At 40.9% G+C, this 24,203-nt stretch overlaps 1 protein-coding gene across 1 annotated transcript; it reads left to right on the top strand.

The window, feature by feature from the left end:
• Positions 1–233: 233 nt before the first annotated feature.
• On the top strand, positions 234–24,049 carry YY1 (YY1 transcription factor). Its single transcript, XM_062627961.1, has 5 exons — positions 234–1,311; positions 10,906–11,068; positions 19,744–19,804; positions 22,300–22,458; positions 22,960–24,049. Exons 1-5 carry the CDS (start codon positions 615–617, stop codon positions 23,140–23,142), a joined length of 1,263 nt encoding a protein of 420 aa, XP_062483945.1. The 5' UTR covers positions 234–614; the 3' UTR covers positions 23,143–24,049.
• Positions 24,050–24,203: the final 154 nt, after the last annotated feature.

A 24,203-nucleotide genomic window follows, 5' to 3' on the forward strand; every position in this document is an offset into this window, starting at 1 on the left:
CCGTTAACGGCCGCCGTGGAGGTGCGCCACCTCGGGGAGCAAAGCGCGCCCCTGTCGGAGGGGAAGACGGAACGGTCACCCCGCACAGGGGCAGGGCGGTGCTTCCGCGCGGGGAGGGGCGAAAGGGAGAGGCGGGGCAGCAAAGGGGGGACAGGAGGGTGACACCGCCGCCGGCCGATTGGCTTCGCGGCGCCGGGAGGTGCGCTCCGTATTCCCAGCTCTCTTTCATAGGCCGGTGGCAGTAAATGGGGGCGGGCGGCTGCGGCCCGGCGCGCCCTCGTAGGCTACTTGGCTGTCCTGGGTGAGCCGTGGGCGCGCCAGGCGGTGCGATTGGCCGCTGGGCTGCGGGGGGGCCGGGTCCCGGCGGCAGCGGCCTCCCGGGGCTGGGGTCCGTCTCGGCGGCAGCAACGGAAGTCTCGCGAGGGAACGTAGCCGGGATTTGGCGGCTGGCTGCCTCCCTCTCGCTGGCTGCGAGGAGCTGGTGTTTGTGTGGAAGGGGGAGGAGGAGAAGAAGAAGAAGAAGAGAGAGGAGCCCGAGCCCCACCATCCGCTAAGGGGAGCGGACCGGAGTCCCCTCGCTGCCCGCGGAGCTCTCTCCCCCTCCTCGCCCCGCCATGGCCTCGGGAGACACCCTGTACATCGCCACGGATGGCTCGGAGATGCCGGCCGAGATCGTGGAGCTGCACGAGATCGAGGTGGAAACCATCCCGGTGGAGACCATCGAGACCACCGTGGTGGGCGGCGAGGAGGACGAGGAAGAGGAGGACGAGGACGAGTGCTGCGAGGAGTGTGGCCCGCACCACCCACCCCATCACTACCACCACCACCAGCCCATGATCGCGCTGCAGCCGCTAGTCTCGGACGGGGACCCTAGCGGGGCGGGCGGCGGTGCGGCCGGTGGCGGCGGGGGACAGCTTCATCTGCACCACCACCACCAGGAGGTGATCCTGGTGCAGACCCGTGAGGAGGTGGTTGGGGGAGATGACTCGGACGGACTGCGGGCCGACGACGGCTTCGAGGATCAGATCCTCATCCCCGTGCCGGCCCCCGCCGGGGAGGACGAGTACATCGAGCAGACCTTGGTCACCGTGGCCGCTGCCGGCAGCAAGAGCGGAGGCGGCGGCTCCTCCTCGGCCGGCGGAGGAGGCCGAGTTAAGAAGGGCGGCAGCGGCAAGAAAAGCAGCAAGAAGAGTTACCTGAGCGGGGGAGGCGGCGGCGGGGCCGAGGGCGGCGGCGGCAGGAAATGGGAGCAGAAGCAGGTGCAGATCAAGACCCTGGAGGGGGAGTTCTCGGTCACCATGTGGGCCTCGGGTAAGTGCGCGCCGGACCCCACCCTCCCCGGGTCCCGGGCCCCGCCGACGGCTGCCCGGTTCGCCTCGGACAGTTTTGTTTTGAAGGGAGGCCATGTTTTGATGTGTGTGATGGGCGCCGCCATGTTCATCGCCAGGGCAAGTATGGCGGCTCCCCGAAAAGATGGCGGGGTCTGCGCTGCTGCCGCCGCTACTCCTGCCCGGCTCCGGCGGGGGGAAGGAAAGATGGCGGCGGCCGCCAAGATGGCGGCTGAGAGGGGTGCGAGAGGGAGGGAGGCAGCGCGGCGCTGACTCCAGCACTAGGCCGCAATGGCGTAGTTTCTGCAGCAGGGGGAGGCGGGGTGTGCGGGCGGGCACAGGGTGCGGGGCGAATCCAGCCTCCTCGCTTCTCCCCCCGTCCCCGCCCTGCCGCCGCCGCTCCCCGCGGCGACCGGCCGTTCGCTCCACGCCTGCCCTTCGCCATTTCCTTCCCCGGCCGCCGCCCCCGGTGCCTCTCGGCGCCCTCTGTCCTCATTCTCTCCCGTCTCCCGACCCGCCGCTGCCGGCCCGCCTCCCTTCCCGCTCGCCGCACCTCTCCCTCCCTCCGCTCGGCGCTGGCGCTGCCCTCCCGCGGCCCCATTGGGCTACGTTTTAATGCCGAACGCGGTCGGGGGCCCCGGGTACGGCTTGTGCTCCGGGCCATGACCGTTATGTGCGGGGGAAAAGCCAGCCGCCCGCTGCAGCGCCGCCCGCCCCGCCGGCGCTCCCCGGCCCAGGGATGGCCATCTCCCCGAAATACCGTTTTACCGTCCGCACGGTGGGGTGGGCCTTGGGCCGCCCGTCCCGGCGGGCCGCTGCGGTAGCCAGGCGGGGTGTGGGTGGGGCCTCCCCGCTTGAGGCCAGCGGTGCTGGCGAGGGGGAAGCGCCTCTTCGCTCCCGCGGGGGCTGCCCGCGCCGCTCGCAGGCCGCGGAGGGGGGCGGCCACAAACCACCGGCCCTCCAGAGAGCTCCTTGTCATGAGCCGGGGTCTGACAGCCCGGGGAGGGGGGGCTCCGCTCTCTGGAGGCAGAGCTCAGGCCAGGGAGCTGCCGGGAGGAATGGATCAATTTCTGGCTGGTTCTCGGAGGCTGTTCAGCTTTCCTTCGGCTAGGTCTAGCACTTTAAATAGGCTTTTTAGGTAGGCTCAGGGCGTCTGCGTTTTGTGCGGTTGCGTATGGTTTTGAGGAGTTGGGTTTTTCGTGGGAGTGTGTCTTGGAATGAATAAAATTCTGTGAAGGTATTTAGCATCTGCGGGGCTTGGAATAAAACTAGCGTATGCCTGCCCTGCCACAATTTTCTGATCCTTTCCTTTAATGGTTTGGGGGGGGGGGGGAACCCTTCTAGTCAGTAGAAGTGTTACATTGGGGTTTTTGTTTAGATTGGGGATTTGGTGGTTTTGTTTTGGTGGCGGTTTTCTGGATTTCAGAAAATGTACTGCTGGCAGCTAGGCTCTGTAATCAGAGTTCTGTGCTGAGTTGTGTAAATGCACAAAAAAGCGGTCAAATAGTATCAGTTTATGCAACATATAAATGGGTGTGTAGTCTCTGAATAGTCGATTGGTAATCTATCTTGCATATTGTAAATTTTGTTCTCCTTTGAAACTGATCGAGTCTAGTAAGATAGGGATACTCTGTAAGATTCTAGTGTAGTCTAAAATGTTTGCTCTCTGTGGTGTTTGTGAATTACCAGTAGTTCTTACAAAGGGCAGCGTCAAAGGAAGACTATTGGATGGCTGAATTGACTTGTCTGAAAAGATGGATAGTATGGTGATTCTTATTTTACTCTCTTTAAATATAAGCAATTACTTAGCAAGTATGACAGTGTGTATAACAGTTCTGGTGTATAGTCAGTTGACATCCCAATGAGTCCTATCGATTCTTGATGAACAGAAAAGAACTTTTATTTAAGAGTTTCCAAAATACTATTTGAGAGTAGAATGGTGTTCTGTATGCTCCTGTGTATTTTTGTATGAAACCTGAATAAATCTACTTGGGTTTTTTTCTTAGAATTGACCATCCAAGAAAGGCGAAAAGATACAGAAACTAATACAGTCTTCTGGTTTGTGGAAGCTGCCTAAGATAGCAGCATGCAAGTGGATGTATGACTCATGAGCTGGCAGGATACAGGACCTCGCTGAGATGAATTGACAAATTCTAGCATACATTTGCACTCTGAATTTCAGAGTGCCTGATAGGATGCTTCCTTAGAGCTCCTGCGTGCTAATTATTACTTGAGTGAAGTGAAGCATGTGTGTAATCAATACACTTGATTCTCTTCCCACATACACAACTTTTACAGCAGGGCAGCCCTATTGATTTCAGTGGTTTTGTTCTTTATGAGCCTAACTGTGCAAGCTCAGTGGGGAGCAGTACCCACTTGTAATTTACTGGGGGTTGAATTGCATTGCTACATTCATGTCAATATCCATGATACAGAATACCTATTCTGACTTGACTTCTAATGCCCCAAAAGTACCCTCCCAGGAAAAAAAAAAAGGGGTGGGGGTGTGCAAACCCACAAAATACATAGGTGAAAGAAAAGTACTGAAGTTTGACCTCCCCTTTCTGCATGTATGTGTGCTTCCTCATGCAACTTATTGAATGGGCTTGAAGTGGTCAAATGCTGAGGCTTTGTTGTCTGTTCTCTGAAATTTAAGAGGGGGAATGGTTGCCAGAAAAATTCCAAAAGAAGCAAAACTGGGGGGGGGGGGGGGGGCACGGAGGAGAGGGCATGATGACCCAGAACAAGCCACTGACTTGCGGAAGGGTAGTTGCATTAAAGTTCCCCTGCAGAACTGGACATACTTCATTTTGAACAAAGATAGTGGTTTTGCCTCTATATTTTGACATAATTAAAGACCTGCTTGAAGACTTGCTTGTACACAGATGTAATTGACTGGTTTAAATGCTTAGCAAAAAGTTTTTCAAAAGATGGCTTTGCATCAAGATAAAACAATGAGCCCTATATTGCTGTGCATGGGTATTTGAATTTGGAACAAGGACACTTGGCTCACTACTGTGTGGGAAGACAATATGAATTAATTTCTTGTTACTGTTTTCTAGTGCAGCAATATTGGCTTGTACACGAGTGGTACCAAATTTAGCCAGTCATAAATCTCTTTCCCTAAATGAGTATAACATGTTTGGTAGCACCTCTTGAAATGTGTAGAAATAATTTGTGAAATATACATCAGTGTGATTAAAGGGGACTACTCAGTCCTTGTCTTGTTACTTGGATACTTAGAAGTTGCAGTAGTGTTGTTGGCAGTGGTTTAGACTTGCCGTAACTTCTCTTATCACCTTGGTATCTATGGTGATATCAAACTTGTGACCTGCGATTACTTTAACGCGTTTAGCTTGAAACAGGAATGCTTTGTTCTAGTTCAGATTAGCTTTCTAGATCTTCAGAATGGAATTATTTGTCTGTTTTCACATGTGAAAATAGGAACTGAACAAAGGCATTCTATTTTCTGAAAGGGTTCAAGAGGTGTATATGATGGATACTTTAATCATGCTCCTGTAGTGTGTTTCCACTGTACTGTCTCATTACTTTCATTTGGGTATCCTGTAATAGATTTAGAAAATTGTATACAGTTAATGGGGCTCTCCAGGTACAGAGACCAATTTGTACCAGGAAAATTGTTTTTATTAAGTGGAATATATTTGTGTCTTTGCTAGATTCAACTTAATCATTGTCTTCAGTGACTGTCAGCAGGTTGGGTACACAATAGTGATGAGAGAGGGGAAGGTTCCTTAGCAACTTTGTTAGATTGTGCTTGCAAAACTGATTCTTGGATGCGGGATGGCTTGGAAGGGTGGTGCTGAAATGCTGCCTCTACCAAATACTGGAATTTCAAGCAGTTGGGGCTTATTTTTGCAGGGGGGGAAATGTATTAGTGTACATCTACTTCTAGGTAATGACTCTCGACTCTGTCAAGCTTTCAAACCTAAAATAGGTGTTAGCTTAAACTATTATTGTTAGCATAAATAATCTGCAAGGTCAGGGCTGAAATAGCACAACCAAACTAAACATTGCCCACAGATGTTAAACTGCTCAAGTATCCTATTCCTAGATGGGAAAGACAAAGTTTTTCCTAGACGGCAAAGACAAAGTGTATGGTTTGGAAATGATTTTTGATAATTCAGGAAGCCATTGCTGCGGACCCATATTTGAAAACTCAGGCAGTTCATGTTGGGTTTCTAGAAGGCTCTTCAGAGCATCTTAAAAAAAACTTTTTAATGTCTTAAATTAAAAGCCTTCGATTTTTATTTATTTATTTTTTTTTTCTTTTATCAGGTTGCAGGGGTGTGAAAGATAATCATCTACTGTCTGACTAGTCGTTTTACATAGTATAAATAATAGACGAGTCAGTTCTGTTGTGGGCCTGTGTCAAAGATAGCCAAAAGTCTTTGTGATGACAGATAGGCAATCAACTTCTTGTATGAATTTTTTTCATAATGCAGGCAGAAAGTGATTGTCTGGTTCCTTTAAAATGTTAAGATGATAATTATTTCTGAGTAAGACAGTAATATAGGCTTTTGGTATCCATAAGCATTGAGTCTGCGCTGACGTTTTTGCCAGTGAACCTTAGAGTGTGGTAGATATTTTCCTGCAGCTGTTTTACATATATTTTTAGATTTGAAAGTGGTCTATGGATGTGGTTCATTACTTAAAATATCTGTTAAGTTGCCTCTCACCTTCAAACTAGAGTCCTCTAAGTTGCTGTTGGATCCTTCCGTGAGAGGTCCATGTCACTTTTATGTTGATGATTCAGAAGGTCATAGTACTTCAGCACAGTGTCTCACAAGTGTTGAAGTCAGTTGATGACTATTGATGTATGCAGTGTTTTTGTCAGTTCATGTCTCGGTGATGTGAAATAAGAGATGGGTGACATGGGGAAAGAAGAACCTGTTCTCCATCTGTGTGTGCAAGGCACATCAGAGAGAAAGTAGCCTAACAGCTGATTAGGATAAAAATTGACATATTATGCAAAATGGAATTTTGACATTCAGAAGTTTCTGCTAAATAACTGTCTTATTTAACAAGCTAATTATGGTCTTTTGCTTCCAAACGTGACCAATGAACTAATTTGCCTGAGGAGACTGCAGTGTGGTAGCAGAAACGAAGCTGTTACCACAGTGCCTTGTTATTGCGCTGTTGCTGAATACATCTTTTATCATGTAATTGCATTTCAACTGTTCCTAAAAACAAATGTGCTTAACCATGTGATCGTGAAATGAAAATTTAAGCTGAAATGTCTTTCATCCTTTAGTGGGTAAGCAGAATGTCTCTTAACTTGGTACCTTGCAGAGAAAGCTGTAAGATTAGGTTTCATTGCTTTGCTTCCAAGTACGCCTTCTGAATTCCTTTCTGCCCTCCTTATTTTCCATAGAGAAAGATTGATTGAATAACAGTGTGTTCTCCCTGCTCTGTAATAGAGGAGGAGGAGGAGGGTGGCTTGGAGAATTGGAGATCTGAAAGTGAAGTACCATGCCTGAAATCAAGAATAACTGACAGGGCTTCTTGAGAGTTAAAGGGGTCATCTTACAAAGTTGGGGAGTTCCAGAGATGTCATCTGGAGCTAGCTACTATTCTAGAAATGTGTGAAATAATGGTTCTGAAGTGGATGGGTTTTCTGTGCAACAGAAGGATTGCAAGAGATTCAGAAAGCATGGTAATAAGAGCAAAAGGTAATAAAGTCTTTGGAAACAGTGTCTGCCATCTTTTGTCATTGATCTGTTGCATGGAATCTGCAGTTACCATCTACAAGTTATTTTTATCCAGTAGTCTGGCTTCTTCCTACTTCAGTTGGTACTTGGGCTTGATACTCTTGAAACTTCTGGTTATTTCACCACTAGGAATCTGTTCTAAGTATTAATCAAAAGATATGGCTGGCTAAAATGCTAAACTTTCACTGGTCTTAGGGGGAAAAAAACCAAACCAAACCCAACCAGACATGCATGTTTGCTTATCTTGCATGCTTGCTTTGAAGTGCTGAAGTGATTCCAGTTCAAGTTGTGTATACAGGGCATGAGAGAGGTGGGGATGGAAGGACGTTGAGCATGAAGATTTGTTTGAATATGTCGTAAAAAGGTACATAGACCAACCCAATTTAGACTAAATACCTAATGTGGTTGGGCATGAAAAGGTGTTGGGGTTATCTGTGGTGTCTCTAAGAAATTAGTATTTCACAGCTTTGTAAGATAGGTGAATATTGGACATAGCTATTGCAGTGACTGGTACTGCATGTTTTTTGTGAAGACAAAGTGATTAACTGACTGACATGCATTCAAATCTTCCGTATCTTTCAAAAGACTGGACTAAAAATGTACTCCCAGGTCCCTCACAGTAGGCTGCATTAGAACTCTCAGAATAGTGCTAAATACACATTTAAGCAGCATGCCTTATATTTGAGTCTGCTATACTCTCAATTATTTTTAAGGAGCAAGACAAAGAAGGTCAGATAGTATGTAACAGTTAATACCCGTTTACTGACTGCCTCCATGGCTCTGTCTGTATTTAGCTTGCATGGGTGGCATCCAGATTAATTTGGCATGGTCATAAACTGCAGAGAGGAGCTGTGCCTTGTTTTGTACTTCCCAGAGGTGTCACTAGAATTTCAGGGTTGTGTCTCTGTGTTTTGCTTTGCAGTATGTTTGATCCTCTGTTTCACGAGAGGAAAAAAGGAAAGTAATTTGGTTGTATTGAGCATCAGGGCTTGTTTGAAGGCAGAAAACATCAAGCAATCAGCTTGCTCTGTTTGCGATGAGAATATTGGTTAACTTGTCAGCCTGAGTGAAAGTTGCTTGGACTTTACTCTCCAAACTTTGAGCTGCCTATTGCAGGTTGGTAGGGGATCACAAATGAACTTGCGATAAATTTGTGCATAGAGGACATTGATAGAATTCTTCCAAAAGTTTTCCAAAGAAGTGTGTGTGTGGGTTTGGGTTTTTTTGTTTGTTTTTACAATGAGTTCATAGTGTTGTAGGATGGTCTGTAACTAGGATGGTCTGTAACTAGGATGGTCTGGATACTAACCAGCTGCTGAAGTCTGCTGCAACTTTAGAAAAAGTATTTGACTTTTGGTGTGAGTCAGGCCCTTCTATCTTGAAGGATGTTACCCTGGCATAACACTTTAAGGTTACTGGTATGTTGTTTTGGTTTAAATTAATTTTTAAAACTGCTGTTATGTGCTGCCATAGAGATAGAGGTTTTTGATATAGGAAAATTTGCTTGTTTCTTGTTCTTACATAATTATCAATATATGAAGTGATACTTTCTTATTTTCTACTGTATTAATGTATTCATAATTTTTCATGTTTTAGTTCAGTAGCCCATGGAATTGAATAGCTGTGAAATTGATTTCTGTGGGTGGGCTTTTTGCAAGTGAAGGCACTAAAGGCTGCCTTTGTTTCAGTTTTGCCCTCACATAGGAAGAAAACATTGTGGAATAGTGAGTCTTTACACCATGGAAGAAAAGATCTTGAGGAATGTATACGAAATTTCCCTGTTGACTCAGTGTATCTGATCTGAGGGAGGAAATGAAAACTTGTTTCTGTTACAAATGTCAGTCAAACTGGAAGTTCTGTGGACCTGTTGAAATGGCAGCATTGAAGGCAGCTGATCTCATTCTAGTCTGGTGCATGGCAAAGGTGTCACTTTTAGCTTTCCAGAAGTTTTGTGCTCTTCTGAGTTTCATAATGTCTTTTCTGCCTGCAGAGGCACTGCCAAGTATCTTTTCTAAGGCTTCTGTTTGGAACAAAACATTGTTGCCAAATTGGAGATTTATTGACTTGAATTTGTAACTCCTGCAGATGCTCTTAAATTTACCATATAATCTTTGCTTAAGGTAAATTCAGTTGCTTTCTTTAAAGCTCTGGTAAAGAGTGTCAGGTAGTGTGGTGAGTAGAAGGCTAGATTAAAATTTAAAAAATGTCCAAATAGTCAGTTTTGTAGTTTGTTTTCAGTTTAATGCTGCAGACAGTATTTTATTAGGAACATTTCTGTCTTGTGTCAGTGTTGCAGTCTATTTTCTTCTTTCACCATGGAACATATACTTGAACTGCTATTTGATCTGGTAGATCAGATTAAACCCCAAACTGGCAGTAGCATTTCTAGAAATAGCTCGGTGGCAAACATAAAAGGCAGGCATTACAAATTGAGTAGAAATTTGTCCTTAGTATATAGCTTTTATTTGCATATGTCTTGACTTTTCCTTCCTACAGTAAGTTACTGAGTAATGAATAATGTTACTTCCTGTGGAAGAAAACAGAAAGAAAAATGTTGCTTCATTTGTTTTCTGCCTTAAGTTTTGGTGTTTATTTATTTATTTTTTAATTGGGGGAGTATTATTTCTGTCCTACTACCTTGTATTTCAATTCCTTAAACACTACTCATAAAAAAAACTTCCCATAATTTTTTTAAAGCCTCTTGTGTATAAAGTGATTTGCAGAATCTGCTTCCCATACACAGGTTGTAAGAAGTAGTGTAGTGGCAAGTTTACTAATTTTTTAGCTGAGTAGTTAAAACCATGTGTATATACGTATGTTTATTGTCTTAGGTGTATTTGAGGGTGTAAACCAGGGTAGATCCCATATCTGTCTTCCTTCTGGTATGAGTATTGCAGTGAGGAGCATAGCTGGATATTTCCATTCTTTCCATTCTCTGTCTTCTTTGTGCGTCTCTGGTTTCTGATACAAAATGGCAAGATGAAAGAGGAAAACATTGTATCTTGGTATATTCTAAGGTCTGGATGTGAGTAGCCGCTAACAGCAGGTCTTCCACGTGATCTTACTACAGTCCTTCAGCACAAATCCATAGGAGGAGCTCTAGAGCAGATACAGTAGCACTTAAATGGTTTGCAGATCAAAGCTCTGAATAATCTGTCTGCTGTTTATATAATAAAGTGGAAAAGATCTTAGACTGGCCTCTGCCACAGAAGAAAGAAGCCCCCTTGGGAGAGAGATGTACCGTTTAGATTTTTGGTTACTTTCAGACCTGTCTTCAGGAGTTGGAAAACTTCAGTTTTATGGGCAGGTGCTGAAATCCATTAGCATTTACTTTTAAATTTCTTGTCCCTCTGTGATACTTCTGTTGGAGGTCAGTGGAGTCTGAAGGCTCTGAAGTAAAAATCGGTAATCCTGACATCACAGGGTAAGTATCTGCCACTCTTCTGATAAGCTTGCTTAGTTACTGACTGCTGTTGAGATCCAAAGTGGGTATGGTGAACGCTAGTCTTTAAGAGGTTAAGGGAATTAAATATTTAGGATATGTTTTAGGAAAAGTGCCTTATCTTTTAAACACAGCCAACATTCATAGGATTGTTATACTTATTTGTGTTTAGCTAGATATGCAACTTTTGCTTCTCTTTTTTTTCTCACCGTGTTCTTCCTGTGTTCTTCATTCTGTAACTATATGGATGTGTTTTTGCTCTTTGCAATTGGCATGGAAGTCTGCAAGTGCAGTGTATTCTTTTAAGTGTGCAGCCGTGGGAAATTTCTGTTGAGATATAGCCTAATAGTTTATATGCTGTTTTGATCTTTAGTATGTATTGAATTTGGTATTTTGTGTGTTTCAGATGATAAAAAAGATATTGACCATGAAACAGTGGTGGAAGAGCAGATCATTGGAGAGAATTCTCCTCCAGATTACTCAGAGTACATGACAGGGAAGAAACTTCCTCCTGGTGGAATACCTGGCATTGACCTCTCCGACCCCAAACAACTGGCTGAATTTGCTAGGTAAGTAGGAAGAAAGTATCCTTAAAATGGTTTTCTTTTTCCTGGTTTAATGATGAAACTGTTAGCCAAAATAAATGGTAGTTTTAGTATGGCTTAATGTTCCATTTAATCATTTTTTAAAACAAGTGACTTAATTCAGAGCAGAGTAGCTGATACTGTGTTAAAGCAACTGGGTTTTATATTCACTTGTTCAATGACTTCTGGTCTCTAGTTTCTCTTGGGTAAGACGGGATCTAAATACATTGATAGACTGCATCTTTGACATGAGAGAATGTAGCTGTCATGTGAGTATCCTTAAATTCTTCAGCATCAAAAGATCTAGAAATCTAGAGTACACTATCACTCGTTTACATATCAGTACCTTGACCCGAGTTACAAGGTTACTTTCCTTTTCAAATAGAGGTGGAGTGGTTGAAGCTCTGTTCTACAGGAAGTACTGAGTCATGTGTCTCTTCCCCCCTCCCTCTTCAGAGCCTTTGGCTGTGGTACTGAGTGCTCAGGGCAACTGGGGTCCATCGGAGGGCAACCGCGAGGTCACCAGGGAAGCCTGATCTGGCACCTGGGAACTGTGATATTAGAGTTGTCTTTGCAGCCTTTATTTGGTTTCCTACTTTGTGTGCATATGCTTGTAATTACCAAAGGCATTCTCCTCCACTCAGTGCATGGGCAGTGTTAGTCTGGTGTCTCTAAATATTTGAGCACCACTGTTAGCTTTCTGCAGCTGCTGTTACCAGTTTTTTCCCCATGTTGAGAGCCAGTAGTATGTACTCATTTACCAGCTGGCTGTTTTTCAGGGCTCTGGTGCACAATTCTGACAGAACAGATGGATGGTTGGATGTTGTTACTTTTATTTCCTGGGTTAGCTAATAGAGCAAGAAGTATGTGTGGTGGGTTTTTTGTTTGTTTGTTTTAGTGGTTTTTTGTTTTCTTTACCACTGGGTTTTTCAGGTAGTTACTAAATGGCAGGACCTATTGAAGCAAGTTCTGGTCTAGCTACTTGGGTAGGTGGATCTCGGTGTCTCCTGTGTGCATCTACTGTTGTTTCACCTTTTTAATCTTGTTGCTTTATACAAGCTTTCTCTGTTACTCTTAGGTGTCTTTCTGCTGGAGGATTACCAACACAGCCTTGTCTCACAATTGTTTTCAGTAAAGTCATTGAACTATGCATTTTGAAGACTCATAGTAAGATAGTTTTGCAGGACTTGCTCCCTGCTTCAGGTTATCTGATCTGGAAATGTGTCAAAACACATTACTAACAGCTGAAAATGGGGTTCTGTCTAAAGTGCTTGGTGGTTCTAGCTGTTGATACTGTTACTTGTTTTACTGTTGTGATAAAAATGATTGTGTTTTCTTCTGAGACCTGCTGAAAGCTCAATAACTTTTTTAGTGATACTCTATAAGTATCATTGAAAGTATACTCTATATATACTCTCTATATAAAAGTATTATATATACTCTACCACTAACAGTACCCAGCATTCTGATTCTGCTCATTGTGTTTAGAATGGTATTGTTATTTTAAAACATGCTGAAACCTCCGCTTCTATTAAATGTTTAAGTACTGAATAGCTGTCTTTTGTTAAGGAAGTTTAAATATTTTCTCATAGGGTATTCTCCATGCAAATACTGAATATTTTTTTTCCAGATTGCTCTGAGTACTTGAAAAGGTTGCCAGGATATGGGCTTCTCAAAATGATCAGATTGCTTCTGTTAGATCTGTCTGCATATTTCTTGATGTTGTAAAATGTACTGCATCTCTGGGTTTTAGTTAGTTTTTTGTTGAGAAAATAGTGGCAGCTGGCAGTAATTTAAAATTACCACTTTTTATTCATGGTAGAATGTTCTAGGAAGTTCTAGAGCTAGAATTTTTAGCAGATGATGTAAAGATTGAGTTCTATGTGTACAGTCAATTTTCTATTAATATATTTCTGTACAGCAGATAAAATGCAAACCCCTTCAGTCATAAGACAAATATATGGTGGTAGAGTAAGCAACTGGGGGGATATCACATTTAGCAATATCCCCAAATTGCTCAAACCTGTGAAGAATTGTTCTGATATCTTAATTGTAGATAATGTAGAAACTTCAAGAATCTTGTAAGAAAGTTGGGTTTTGGTTTTTGGGTTAGGTTTTGTTCTTTTGTTTATTTATTTACTTACTTATTTATTCCTTGCTCAGAATCAAATTTTCTGAGGCCAGAGTAAAAGAGAGAAGAAAAAGAAAACTGTTAGATTATGTTAAATGATTGTGTATAGCTGAGGCTGAAGAATATGGGTATATTAGAATTTGATTATCGCTTGTTAAGATTTTGGTCCTCTTGCAGTGAAGCATGTTAAAGGGACTCCTTTTAGCTAATAACATTAGTTCAAGCACTGTTGCCTATAAACCTTTTTTTTATACTGATCAGTTGTCTTGTTGATCTAGGTTGCTCTGTGCAGCATCACTGCATGGCAAACAAAAAAAATTGGTTTATGTGTACAGAAATTGGGTTTGGAGGTCCTAGAATATTTTATGCTTAAAGAATATGTTTATTTAGTGTAAAGTTCTCTGAAAGTTTCAAGCATTGCTGGTTGTTTTACAGTTCACAGTTTTGAAATTCTCAGTAGCTGTATTCAGAAAACTTTGAGCAGCATGTGAATTGAAACTTACTTTTAAACTTAAGTAGCTTCATGTGCTGTAGTGTTTTTGAATAATAGATTTGTATTTTTGTGACTTGAAAAAAGAATTGTGCACAGCCTGTGTATAAGGAAGCATGAACTGGCTAGTAAAACTGTATACTCAGTGTATTTTGTGCAGTTGAGAGCAAGTTGTTTTGGTCTGCTTTCTTGTTTCCATGAAGGTTCTTGGAAGAATTTCACTATGTATTTGTAGAAATTAGCTACTCAAAACAAAACTAGATTCACTGTTTATAACTAGACAGCTTATTTTGATTAAGATACATTGGCATCAATTATTAGGAACAAAGTTCTGAGGTTAAATTTAAATGGGCAAAGCTTGAATTCTAGTGGTAATAGATTTCAAGCAAGGTTTTGGTTAGTGAAAAATAAGGCAGGGTGGACTTGATGCTTGAAGTCCTGTAGCTCTGCAGCCCTAAAAATAAGTAAACAAATATATATATATATATAAATATAAAATCATTAAGATTTAAAAACTATAGTAATTCAGCATCTGCAGTGGACTCCTGCTGCTCAGCAACTGGGTGGCACTAGCAGAGTGAGCAGTTATACTATCTCTTGTGATACCGTTTGCTTTCACTGCTTTCTTTTAGTGCATTTGTCATTGAGTCATGTAGGAGGAATCCAGGTCCTTTAACTGGAACTCCTATAGCCTTTCCTGGAAAAGGCTTTATACATTTTAAAACTATTGAAAATACTGAATAAACAAGCTTTGTCAGAACATTAAGATGTGTTCAGTAACACATTGAATGACCATAAATTATACCTCATTGGGCAATTTATTGCCCTTTACAAATTATTTTGTTCTGTTGCAGGACTCATGCATTTTCTTTCATATGCTTTAAAATGCAGTAAAAAAGTGTATTTCTCTTAGGTAGTCATATCAGAATGTGAAACATTAGTTGTGAATGATCTGCTCAGAAAGAAATAAAACCTAATAAATTACCACATTCCCATTTGATACCTTAGACTTGAACACTGGAAATCCCTTCAAGTGAAGTAAAATGGTTTATCCAAGTCTTAACTGATTACAAGTAATTCCGTAGTTAGCTGTAAGGAAGTCGTAACTGCTTGGTAATAAAAGCTTGGGGAAGTAGCACACATATATCTAGTTGGTGCATATGGCAAATTCCTTCTTAACAAAGCCACTAAAAAGGCTATTCCTGACTGTCCGCTTCCTCCCTCTTACCCTCCAGACAGATGCATGACTTGAACTGGCTAAAGATGGCAAAATACAGGCATCAGTAAAATAAAATAAATAAATAAAAAAGAGGGGAATATGCTAGAGCTGGAAAATTGGCACAGTAATGGATCCTAGTGGTAAAAACTTCACTGTCCTTGGCTTTATCTTCTGCTCCTCTTAGTACCTTTTCAGACTGAGAGCCATTGTGAGAACTGCCTTTTCTTTCTCTCTGCTTAACAAAACAGAAAACAAAAGGAGTGTTTGAAATAAGATGCCCTTCTTAAAAGTGGCAAAACATTCTGGTCTCCTAGATTTACAACTTGGGCCTCTTTACAAGTTGTGCACTTTTGTATTGGTTTTGTTCTTATTACAGAGATGCTTAAAGGGCAGTAAACTGATGCTTTAGCCAAAGTGTTCTTTCAGGGGAGGGCAAATCTCTTGCTATGTGTACATGTGATATTCTTCACAACAAAGCCAGTAATTATTTTTGCCAGAATCTTAGACTGAAAGAGAACTTTTTATGACATTTTCTACCTGTCTGTAGCATAGTAACTCACTAGATGTGTGTACTTTGGTTGTAGGTAGATTCCTAGAACACCTTGCAGCACTCCCCCTTTGTCTATTTATGCAAATGCCAGTCTAGCCAGTTTCAGGAGTTCTTCAGCACAAATAAATTCTTGCAGCAGCGCAGGGCCATGATCATTTTATTTCCGCCTCAGCAGGGCGGTACAAGGGGAATGGCAGAGTGGGGGAACAGATCAGAAGCAGCAGTGATGCTGCTGATAGGGAATGATTTCCTCCTCTTAACTATTCTTATGAATGGTCATCGGCCCAGGTGAATATCACTGTTTGTCATCGGGGACCCCTAGGATGTGTCAAAGGAGTTGCCTGAGAGAGAGTAATGCTCTTTAGGTTAGATTTATGTATAAAGGGAGAAGAAAGGATGTGAGAACACAGAATTTTACCAGAGATAAAAAAGGAAGATGGTAGAACAAGGAGGAAATTCTATACTGCTACTGTTTTTTTGACTTGGGGATTTCCTCTATTCCTAGCCTTAACATTGTTGTAACTGTTAAAATTGGATCTGTCTGTAAAACAATAGGTTGTGGAGATTGACAGAAGTTTGAGGTAGGGATTGGTTATGTCAAGGGTACAGTTCTTTCAGTTCAGCTGGGAAGATGAAAAGAGGTAGGTAACTGTTACTTTCTGATATTGCACTGTGACAGAGTTGCTTTCTCTGTTTTAAGGAGCTGAGTGTTTTAATACCTGTGATTATATTTTATTTTTTTTTTTACTCAAATCGTTATGCATGGATAAGAGGGTGTGCTTTTTTTTTGGAATTCATTCTGTGAAGCTGTTGGGTTGCACACCTTCCTACTCCCTCTGCTGCCCCCCATTCCCTCTCTCCATCTCCCCAATACAAGTTAACCAACCTGGCCTTTAATTGCAGTGTCCCAGTGCCTTGACCCGAAAGGTTAGCTATTCTGCAGTTGCTGCTACTAGGCATGGCCCATATAAACTAATTGCAGAAATGAAAATTCTGGTCTTGCCATGTAAATTGACTTTCTGCAAAGGCAGCCATTTCAGAAGTTCCACCCAGGTATTAATGTGTGTGTCTGTAGTCGTTTTAAATAGTGGTATGTGTTAGAGTTCTGTTTTTGATTAATGTTTCAGGCTAAGAAAACTTGGACGGAGCTGGTAGAGATGCTCTACTGGGTGGGAGCCAAAAGTCTAACCACCAGCAAGAGCTACCTGCAACAGTGTAATTAAGATCAACTGCCCAGGTTCTAATCTGGTCTCCTTTTGCAGAAAGTTAATTTTAAAGTAAGACCAAAATCTTTTATTCTAATGCATTTGAATATGTAAGTCTTTAAATCCTGCTTTGGGTGATTGTCCATATGGATTCCACAGCCTTGTGAGCAGGATGATGTTTTTGGCAAAATGATCTGTTGTAGCTGTGCCTGTGGTGTACATGCCCTTGTGCCTTTGCTCCAAGGGTCCAGCAGCTTCTTCCTGCATGTGGCACTGAGATGTAACCAGGATATTGTTTGCCACCTCTTCCTGTTGAAATGCCTGCTTCTGTTTTACTGAGTAGCTTGGTTGCCTATGGAATACATAGTCTTGTTTTGCCTTTTAAGCTTAAGTTTCCCACTTCCCATACTTGAGGGAGAAATGAAAAGATTTTAAATCTGCCCCTTTATTAACTAAACTTTGTTGTCATTTTGTAGTCAGTAGGGTTAAATGTTTCTATCCAGGTATACTTCTGGGCTGATACTCCTCATTTGAGAAACAAAGCTTGAAAATTAAAAAGTCAGCTTATTCCAGAATGTACACTTACAATTCTATGTGCCTGCTCAGGCACTGAACTGAAAAGTGTATGTTGAAACTCCAGTCTGTCCCATGTCTGGCCCTCCAGTTCAGCTGTGATTGATTCCTCAAGCTTCCTGACTACACTGAACTGGAAGCTTCCTGACTACACTGGCCAGGGTATTTTACCTCTCAGTCTACTTTGACAGCCTGTTACAGATAACACTTTCTCAAAGACTGTCTTAATAACAGGGGCAAGACACACAAGAGTTATCAGTAACACTTAATATGATCATTGGGATCTTATGCCAAGTGTAAAAAATGTAGGCGCTGCCCACTAAAGCTGTTGACCACATCTTTTGTTAGTGATTCCTTTTCTGTCTATTCTCTCCTTTTACAGGTGGTCATTTAGGACTTCAGAACAATAGTGGTTTTATTCATTATGATGATGTCACAACACAGATTTTAGGCCTAGGAATTTTTATCTTTGCTTTTTTGGGGCTGAGGGAATGACTCAGCCAACACTTAACAAGTTGATAGGGTTGGAAGTAAAGGAGGTGGTTTTGGCACCAGTTTTGCTCCCTAAGGGTGTTTGTTCTCTAACAAGGCACTAAGTTCTTTCAGGTCCCATCTTGTCAAGGCATTCTTCTATGTGCCCATTTTGGTATAACAGGCACTCATGTCTATGCCTTTTCCTTTTGTAAAAAGCATAAAGACATAATAAGGAGAATCCTGTGCAAAAGGGTACTTGGAAGCTTTCTGTAGGGGTACTGAAAGAAAGCCTTTGTGTGTGTGTTTTTCTATAGCATCAGTGCCTGTAGTACTATCAGTCTAGAATCTCACTGGAGAATGTAGCCAATCAGTTAATCCCAATCACTTTTTTCGATTTAGGTATTTGATACTTAGAGAGGTCGGGTAAACTAAACACAGGACAATCATGCTCTGTTGCAACTGGATTCTATGATTCTATAAATTAGATCTAATCAATAAGTCCATCTGAGTTGAAAAGTTATGAAGGAGATTTAATAAAGAGGCTGGTTTACAGGAACAGATACAGCTTCCGGAGTTCAGGATTTTTCTGCCCTTAAATTGACAAAATGTTTAGTTATGCTGCTGGCAATGGCACAAGAGGAGCTTTTTCAACACAAATATTTCGTACCTGTCTTTTGGAGCTGTTAGTATCTGAGGATAAAGGAATTGTTGGATGTGATTCCAGTTTCTTTATTTTTGTAACATTTGTATTTTTAACCCTGCAGGAGGCTGCAGTATTCTTTAGTTAGCACTGTATATATTCAATGTAATCTGGAGGTGCTGAGCCAACAGGAGTTTCCTAAGCATCCACTTAGAGAAAAGAACAAAAGCCACTTATTTCTGTTTCATTTCAAGTAGAGACTACACCAGAAAACTTTTTGTTTAACTTACAAATAGCCATTTGTAGTTACCTTGTCATACATAACTATGTTGTACCAGGAGAAGTGATTCAGGAACTCAGATAAACAGACTAGCTTCTACAGCAAGGTGTTGGAATGCACAAAATCTCATTACTTACTGAAGTGAATCTCCAGCTGTATGAGGTGCGTTTATTTACACCTACTTGCCTCTATTATAAGGTGGATATAATCCACTTCTTTTTCAGTTTTGTTTTTTTTTTTGAAAACAGCACTTCTGAGAAATAAAAATAGGTAAAAGTGCAGTGCACTTCCCTGGAATAGTGTCAGAGAAGTCAGCTGTATGGACATTCAGACAGATGCCTATGGCACGACTGTTCTAACGTTGTTTTCTGAGTATTATATTTGAAACAAACATATGATATATTCAAGCAGTAGTTGGCTTTTCTGCTTATGTAGTTGGTGAAGACTAATGACACCCATAAAGTAGTGGTGAAGATCCCTATCAGCAACCAAGAATAAATAGATGATTGTTTGTCAGTTGCCAGCAGTGGAATCCATGTGTACAGTAACTTAAAGTAAAAATAACTGCATTTTCTGTGGTTATGATGGATGTCTACATTGTCTGTGTAGAATCCACAACTTGCCTGCCTTCCCTGCTTCTGTACTGTTTTCTTCTGAAGTCTTGTGTGGTGAAATACTGAAAAAATGATTGAGGCTACTCTGCTCTTCATATCCTGGTGAGAGAAAGTGAAGATAAATAGGCTATGTGGGTACTAGCACAAGAAATCTATAGAGTTTTCAGAAAAAACCAACCCTATTTACAATTAGTCTAAGAAAAAAACTCAACTCTGTTTCTACATATTCAAAGACTAAGAAGGTAGTATTAAATGTCTTCTTCTGTATTTCTGAGGTCCTTCTGGAAAAGCTGAAATTTCTGAATGCCAAATTACACTATTAATTTTATTATGAAGGTTTTGAAAATACTAAGCTGAGTAACTGATGCATGTAATGCTATCAAATAAATGTGTGCATTATCTAGGCCATTATGTGAAAAGAGCTGTCTACTAATTTTTCTACTAATGTGGTGTTGTTTTTGTTTTTTTGTTTTTAATCTTTAAGAATGAAACCAAGAAAAATTAAAGAAGATGATGCTCCACGAACGATAGCATGTCCTCACAAAGTAAGTGCAGGCTCAGCTTCTGACTAGGTAGTAATTTTTAGACCAGAATTTTCTATTGGTGTTTTCTCTTGAGAATGAATAACTGAAATATATTACTGTTAATAGACTACACTCTGTTAACTGTATTTTAGTTATAATTCTTTAGAGGCTGCTTTAAAAACCTTTCACTGAATAATATATTATTCCCATTCCTTGTCTTAAGGTTAGTGCATCCCTAATCTTCTGGTAACCATGATGCACAGTCCCTAACATGCTGGTTTTACTGTTGTGATTTCCTGCCACCCAAGAATACATACTTGAAAGAATATTCTGAAAGCTGTTCAAAGTACGTTCCTAAGATCTATATATCCTCTGCTTGGAAACTATGACAGATTTGGAGTCTAGATCAGGAATCAGCAATTTATGATGCAGATGCCAAAGTCAGCATTATTGGAAGACTTTGAATTATATTCCAGAGGTGGAAGGTGCATCATCTTGAAAGACGGAGAGAGGCATCCTGGAGATAACGATTCTGACCCACTGGTAGTGGGGAAGCCTCTATCTTGAGTAAATGTTCCCAGTCACCTAGACTGGTAGCATCTTGCTTTACTGCATTATCCAGCTTTTGTAGAGCTTCTGTTAGCTGACTTAGTCTGTAATGAAAAAAGGCAAATACAATTTTGCTGACTTCTGGTCCAGATAAGTGATGAGCCTAACCAGATAATCAGGGCAGATAACTAATAGTACACATTAGAGAGCATGAATAGAAGACTGCTTTCTCACAGCCGTAGTCCAAGGAATCTGGTGGATTCCTCTTTGTGCTTACATTTATTTCAACTTCTTTATGTTCTACAAATACCATGTATTTATGTAGTATATTATGTGGAGATACAGGAGCAGTTACTCCTTACAATACTAAGGAATGCTGCCTTAATTTCTTTGATTTACTTTTTCATAGTGTCAACTTATCTGAACAGGGATTAACAAAAAAAAAGAATATTCTGTCCTTCCATTTTCTCTTTTCTAGTGTTTCTAGGCTTTGTGCATTTATTACTTCAATTTAAAAAAAAAAAATACTGTAGAAGATGTAACTGCTTCTCTCGGAGGCAAGGAGGGGCTTTGAAATAAATGCAGGAAACTTGATGGTGTATTTATTTTGGTGCTGCTTTGCCAGCAGTTCTGTTACATGAAATGAATGGTGGCACAATGCTTCTTAAAATTAGCCAAAGAAATTCTAATGCCTGAAGAGCAAACTCTTCATGAAAGTGTCATTTCCCTTTTTTTTTTTAAGAAATAAGGCATACCTAAATGTGGTTATTAGGAAAAAAAAAAGAAAATCCAAAGAGAAAGCTTGCAGAACTTAACTAGTGATTTAATGTTCCTTTTAGGTTCTGTTGAATTTTATGCCTATGACAGTGATGCTGGTAGACTATTTTATGGAAGTTTAAACAGCATCACGTGGACTACAGATAAAATTTAGTTGTGTATAGAATTTTATGGGGGATTTTGAACCTTGAGGAAGACATTTATAAACCATATGATAGATGTCTGTATATTGTCACTAAAAAGTAAGAGGTGGGGGGAATAAGAAGGTATCCAAAGATTAGGTAAAGAGAACCCCAGGTTGCTGCTGGCTGAAGTGTACTCTGGAATCAAAATTTTGATGCAGCATGGACCCCAGATTAAGACTTCCAATGCTGTACCTGAGTTAATGTATCTTTTGCTTTTAGGTTGAGCTGGCAATAACTTAGGTATTCTACCTTATTCAGTTGCCCCGTATCACTTTATAGGTTTACACTGTAGAAGCAGTGACAATCTCTTTGTATCTCAAGGTGGTAGTGATCAGTCTGCTGCTGCCAGTTTGGATAAGGTAGTTTCTGTAAGCTGTTACCTGCTGGAAACCCTTTTGCCCCATTTCTTTTCAGCAGTGAGAAGGACAGAAAAGGAAGTGGACAGAATGTTGGGAGGTGGAGTGGTGCACATGCAAATTGGTACTACAGAATAATCTGTAGTATATTAGAGAATATAATGCGCATTGAATTGTAGTACTCAGAATAGCACGTTGAAGAATATATCATAGGTATCCATGAACTATCATTCTGTCTTTTTTTGGGGGTGGTTTTTTTTTCCTTCCCTTTTTTCCTTCCCTTAAACTGTAAGAGCTTTTGTTTGGTTTATTCATTTGCTTCTGTCAGAGCTGCATCTTTTCCATGAGACTGTCCTGTTACTCACTTGACTGCACATGGCTCATAATACTGGGGAAATGGTTTTGGAGGTCTTTGTTTGGGATTGTGTGTGTTTGTTTTGGTAAGCTTTTCAGATGATTCAAATGATTAGTTATCTTTGGTATTTTTTATTGTTTTTTTAATAAATGTAAGGGTTTTTTTTTCTGAGAGCCAACTTTTAAGGCAGCACTCAGGGTGAAAAAGGAATTTAAATGTGTATGCTATAGCAGATAGATAAGCTAGTGCTGATAAAGAAGGTTCTACTAATTGAGTGTCACTGTTCTTTTCAAGGGCTGCACAAAGATGTTCAGGGACAACTCTGCCATGAGGAAGCATCTGCACACTCATGGCCCTCGAGTACACGTATGTGCGGAATGTGGCAAGGCCTTTGTGGAGAGTTCAAAACTAAAGCGACATCAGCTAGTTCATACTGGAGAGAAACCCTTTCAGGTATTGTTAACTCTCAGACTTATGGACCACAGTTTATTTGGTGAACAGGTGTAGACTGTAATTGTTAACTTAGCTTCTGTATGACTTTAGGGATACTATGTTTCTCTATTCTAAAAGTAAAGCTGGTAAAGAGAGCAAATCTTTGCAGATTATCACTGAAAAGAGGAAATATATATATAAAACATTTTTTCTGGTTTTAGTATGCCATAGCAAAATACAGTTTCAGATGCAGAAAAGGTGTTTTTTTAGTGAAAGCATTTGCCTGCAATCTGAAAGTTATTTCTTTCTTTGAAAAATAGACATACTACTGTGGTAAAGCAACCTGAGATATACATACGTATTTTTTTTAATACATTTCACAAGTGATGTTCCCAGCTTCACTGATGATAACATTTAGCATCTAGCTTCATGCGTGGGCAGTCTAGTGATTTAAAGAATAATATTGTTGATAGAAATAAGTAATATTTTGTTAGCTAATGGAGTGTGTCTTCCTTTCAACAGTGTACATTTGAAGGATGTGGAAAGCGTTTTTCACTGGACTTCAATTTACGCACACATGTGCGAATTCATACTGGCGACAGGCCCTATGTTTGCCCATTTGACGGCTGCAATAAGAAGTTTGCGCAATCAACTAACCTGAAATCTCACATCTTAACACATGCTAAGGCCAAAAACAACCAGTGAAAGTTGGAGGAGAAAGTTTTTGAACTCAAAGCATCTTACTTACAGGAGTATGAATTGGAAATAAATATGCCTCCCCTTTGTATATTGTTTCTAGGAAAGAATTTTAAAAAAGAACCCTACAAACCTAAAGGACGTGTTTTGATAAGTAGTAAATAAAAAACAAAAAACACACAAAAAAACTTTAAGGTGACGTTGCTAAGATGCTCTACCTTGCTCTGTAATCCTGTTTCAAAAGAACACGGTGTTTTGTAAATTGTGGCCCCAACCGGATGGGTCAGTTCATGAACTTGCATCAAAAAAAGACAATTCTTTATACAACAGTGCTAAAATTGGACTTCTTTTCACATTCTTATAAATATGAAGCTCACCTGTTGCTTACAATTTTTTTAATTTTGTATTTTCCAAGTGTGCATATTGTACACTTTTTGGGGATATGCGTGGTAATGCTATGTGTGATTTTCTGGAGGTTGATAACATTGCTTGCGGTAGATTTTCTTTAAAAGAATGGGCAGTTACATGCATACTTCAAAAGTATTTTCCTGTAAAGAAAAAGTTATATAGGTTTTGTTTGCTATCTTAATTTTGGTTGTATTCTTTGATGTTAACACATTTTGTATAATTGTATCGTATAGCTGTAATGAAATAATGTAGTATCAAATATTAGATGTGATTTAATAGTGTTAATCAATTTAAACCCATTTTAGTCACTTTTTTTGAGAAATACTGCCAGATGCTGATGTTCAGTGTAATTTCTTTGCCTGTTCAGTTACAGAAAGTGGTGCTCAGTTGTAGAATGTATTGTACAGGCACTGACCTTTTATTAACACCTGATAATATGTACATCCCATGTAATGGTAAGGGCAACAATAAAACAGTGGTCCTAAAGAAAGAATATGGCAGAAAATGATCTGCAAGCACAGTCTATTTTCTTTTTTTTTTGTCTAGAGCAGCCCTAGTTCCTCTTGATCTCGCAGAAATTGGAAGCTTAATAAACTCAGGTTTCCTTTATTCTGCATTCAATTGCAATAATTTGTGATTAAATTACATAATTCTATGTCAGG

The sequence above is a fragment of the Pezoporus occidentalis genome, unplaced genomic scaffold (genome assembly GCF_034315485.1).
Source record: "Pezoporus occidentalis ecotype Australia unplaced genomic scaffold, CSIRO_AGI_Poc_V1 ctg31, whole genome shotgun sequence".
Classification (NCBI taxonomy): domain Eukaryota; kingdom Metazoa; phylum Chordata; class Aves; order Psittaciformes; family Psittacidae; genus Pezoporus; species Pezoporus occidentalis.